The 3,916-nt window shown below is 28.8% G+C and overlaps 1 protein-coding gene across 1 annotated transcript; it reads right to left on the minus strand.

Moving 5' to 3' along the window:
- Positions 1 to 330: 330 nt before the first annotated feature.
- LOC107010055 (glutamate decarboxylase 4-like) lies at positions 331 to 2,491 on the minus strand. The gene is made up of 7 exons (XM_015209328.2): positions 2,295 to 2,491; positions 2,016 to 2,220; positions 1,749 to 1,949; positions 1,469 to 1,683; positions 1,138 to 1,391; positions 1,001 to 1,053; positions 331 to 927 (listed from the first exon to the last, which is right to left on the minus strand). The coding sequence occupies exons 1-7, from the start codon at positions 2,372 to 2,374 to the stop codon at positions 481 to 483; spliced, it is 1,455 nt and encodes a 484-aa protein (XP_015064814.1). The 5' UTR covers positions 2,375 to 2,491; the 3' UTR covers positions 331 to 480.
- Between the last annotated feature and the right edge of the window lie 1,425 nt (positions 2,492 to 3,916).

Consider the following 3,916-nt stretch of genomic DNA (forward strand, 5'->3'; position numbering starts at 1 on the left):
GTATATGTATAACGAATTATATATATTTATGTTTGCTATGAAACGCAATTATGCAAACTTTTCTATATCATACAAATATGAATTTTATGTTTGCTATATGTGAAAGTTGCTCATAATTTTTTAATAAATATTAAATTAAATTAAAATAGATTAATTCAATGTCTTAAAATTAAAAAATTAATCGTACAAAAAAAAAAGATAATATATGATATAGGTCAGCTATTATGTTGACAAATAAAAAAGAACAGAGAGAATACCAATTATTATTTGTACAAACTAAAAATAAAATATAATTAAATAAATCAACAAAAGTCAGTACAAGACATAATATAATACAAAGAGATGTAACATAATATAATATTTAATTCAATAGAACAAAGGATGATACATTCATCAATCCTTTTCACATTTTTTATAATTAATAATAAAACGTTACTAGTAATTAATACTTATTCCTTCAAAACAACAATTAATCCTTCCCTAACAAACAGATGCTTTCCTAGCTAAAACATATTTCTTCCAAAACTCAGCAATTGCCCTTTGAACTTCAATTTCTGTTTTCTTCTCATTATTGATCATCAAATTATTCTCCACTTTTTTGGCATTCGGGAGCTCATGGAGGACCTTGACGATGTCAGAGACAAGACGATCTGCTAGGGTTCGGGAAAAGTCCTCTCTAATCACAACGCGCAACACTGTAACATGTTGCAGGTCAGCTGGCATAGTGTAGGCTGGGACAATCCACCCAAACCTACGGAGGGTCTCAGAGACCTCGAATTCGTTGTGGAGGCTATTGTCTTTGAGGGAAAATGCCACCAAGGGTATACCTTCATCTTTGGAGATTATATTGAAACGTCCTGTTTTTTCAAGTCCTTTTCTTAGCACAATTGCATTTTCACGACAATTTTCCATTACATTTCGATATCCCTATAAAAAAATAATGTATTTATGAATCACAAAATTTTGTTTGTTAATTTTAGTAATGTATGATTAATTTCACCTCATAGCCCAAGCGGATAAGCTGATAATATTGAGCAATGACTTGACTTGAACCTACAAATTTATGTATACCATTGAGGGTTGAAGAAAAAAATAATATAAATATAAAATTAAAAATTAGAGTATATATGCTAGGACCTTTAGAGAAATTGAGAGTAAAAGTAGGTTGATCAGCACCAAGATAATTGATATGAAAAATGAGTTGTTGAGGCAAGTCTTGTTTAGTTCTCCAAATAACCCAACCAATACCAGCATAAACAAGCCCATATTTGTGTCCACTCACATTAATACTTTTCACTAAAGGAAGCCTAAAATCCCATTCCAACTCTGGATAGATAAATGGTGCAATGAATCCACCACTTGCTGCATCCACATGAATAGGTGTGTCCCATCTAACAAAAAATAAATAAAAAAATATTATTTATTTTAACCAACATATATATATGTATTAATAAATATATTAACATACCCAGTTTGTTTGTTCTTTTCAATCAAAAGATCATTCAAGAGTTTGACATCTTCAAATTCTCCATTAAGTGTTGAACCCAAAATAGCAGCAACACAAATAGTGTTGTCATCTACCATTTCCACAGCTTTGATTGGGTCCGTCACATAGTACCCTTCACTTAACTTGACTTGTTTCAATTCCACTTCAAAGTAGTTTGCAAATTTCTCCCAACACACCTAAAAGAAAGTGAAATTATGTATGTATACATAAAATAAATAAAAAAATGTGACATGTAAAATACCTGAACATTAGCACCAGTGACAATGTTGGGCTTATCATAAGGCTTTCCCTCAGCTTTGCGTTTGTTTTGCCAGTTTCTCTTGAAGGCCAGCCCTGCTAACATTATGGCCTCTGATGACCCCACTGTCCCCACACCAATTCCTATTTCTTCCTCTTTCAAAGGCGCATTGAATAAACGCGCTATCATGTTCACACATCGATTCTGTATTTTCATTACCAATCAATTATATATGTAAAATAACTATCATATATATTCAAATACACATACCTGAAGCTCAGTGGTGACAGGGTATTCATCCATGTCAACATAATTCTTGTTAATTGAAGCCATCATAAGCTTATCACATTCTGGTTCCATCCATGTGGTTACAAATGATGCCAAATTTAATCTTGGATTCCCATCAAGCATTAACTCATCATTAATCATTTGGTATGCTGCCTCTTTTGGTATGGACTTCTCTAGCATCTCAAACCTATAGAATATCAAATAATCAAATGAGTGTTAATTCAACATATTATTATTATTATTATTGTTATTATTATTTACCTTGGTAGTGAAGTTCGAACATAGCGAGAAGCAAATGTAGAGTGTACAGAATCATCAGAAGAAGTTTTTGAGAGAACCATTATATTGTTGTAAATAATTAAAAAGTTTTTGGAGAATTAATTAAAGTTTGTTTGTTTGTTTGTTTGTGTGTTGGGAGAAAGGGCTATGGCTATTTATAGTTGTCAAATTCTTCTATTGGTAGGGAATTACAAAAGGCATATATATATATATATATATTTGTGAGCAAATGACCTTGGAAATTCTTTCTCAAATATATGTTAGTTGTTGTGTGCTTTTAATAATAAAAATAATAATATTTTCAAAGTATAATTATTATATTGAGCTAAGTCCAAGAAATATTTTGTGCTTTTAATAAAATAATAATATTCCAAAAGTAATATTTTTGTTTAGCTTTGTTCTGACATTTGAGACAGTAAACCTTCCTACGTTAGATAAATAGAGCATCCAAATTTATTCCTCTTTGAATGAAATCAATCATCGTCATTACGAGAAAATAAATTGTATTAAATAAGATCCATATAACAAGTTTGATAAAAAAAAAAAATCATGCAAAATTTTAAAATATAATTAAGTTCCACATTTGAGAAATTATATTTTCAATCACAATTTCTGATTTCAAATTTCCTTTTGTCAAATACACTTAGTGTCACGAGGAGAAATAAGATATCTTATTCTTTGAAGAGTAAGAGCCACGTTCTCTATGTACTTTATCATATATTCTTATATTCCTAATAATAGAAACCACAAATAAAAAGCCTACTCATCAAATGAATAATTCCCTCTTCTTATTTGCCTTTAGCTCCGTTGGTTGCACGCAGGTTTCTCTCTGCCTTTTATTCTTTTTCTGACAAATGATATTTTGGTATTGAATTTTTAATATATACTAGTTGATATTTATTTCAAATTTCAGATGTATATCATGCAAGAGGAACACTTCTTAACTATCAGGGTGTAGTAAGATAGAAATCAAGGTATACGAATTGATCACCTAAACTCAATAATGTATTTATATTAGAAACATGTATAAATTATTATTTCATTTGTTTTATTTATTTGTCTTATGTTAATATTGTAACAAATTTAAGAAAAGTGAAGAAGATTTTTTAAATCTTGTAATTTTAAATTAAAATTATGTCAAAATGTATCAATATGTCATTTAATTTTGTAATTTAAATATGGTGGAACTTAAGTTAAAATTAAAGAGTTGACCAAAAAAATATTATTTTTTTAAACATGCTAAAAAAGAAAAAGAAGACGACTAGATTGAAATAAAGAAAATAATTTAAAACCTCGGGACTTAATTAAAAAGGCTAACAAATTTTAAATCCATTAACTTTAAATTCTGATTCTACTTTTACTCCATACCTATATGAGTTATTTCTAATGTAACTTCACTAATTGAAACTAAAATAATACTTATTTAGGTTTTATAAGAGTAAATAAAGGCAATTTTTTTTTGTCCATAGATAGGGCCGGCTCTAAGGTATTGAAAATAAGTCCTTTGTCAAATTTGGGGGCCCCAAATTTTTGTCAAGATAAATTATGTGTTAAAAAAATTATAGAAAAAATTGGTTATTTATGATAAAAAATATAATTTTTTA

Source organism: Solanum pennellii, chromosome 1 (genome assembly GCF_001406875.1).
Source record: "Solanum pennellii chromosome 1, SPENNV200".
NCBI classification, from domain to species: domain Eukaryota; kingdom Viridiplantae; phylum Streptophyta; class Magnoliopsida; order Solanales; family Solanaceae; genus Solanum; species Solanum pennellii.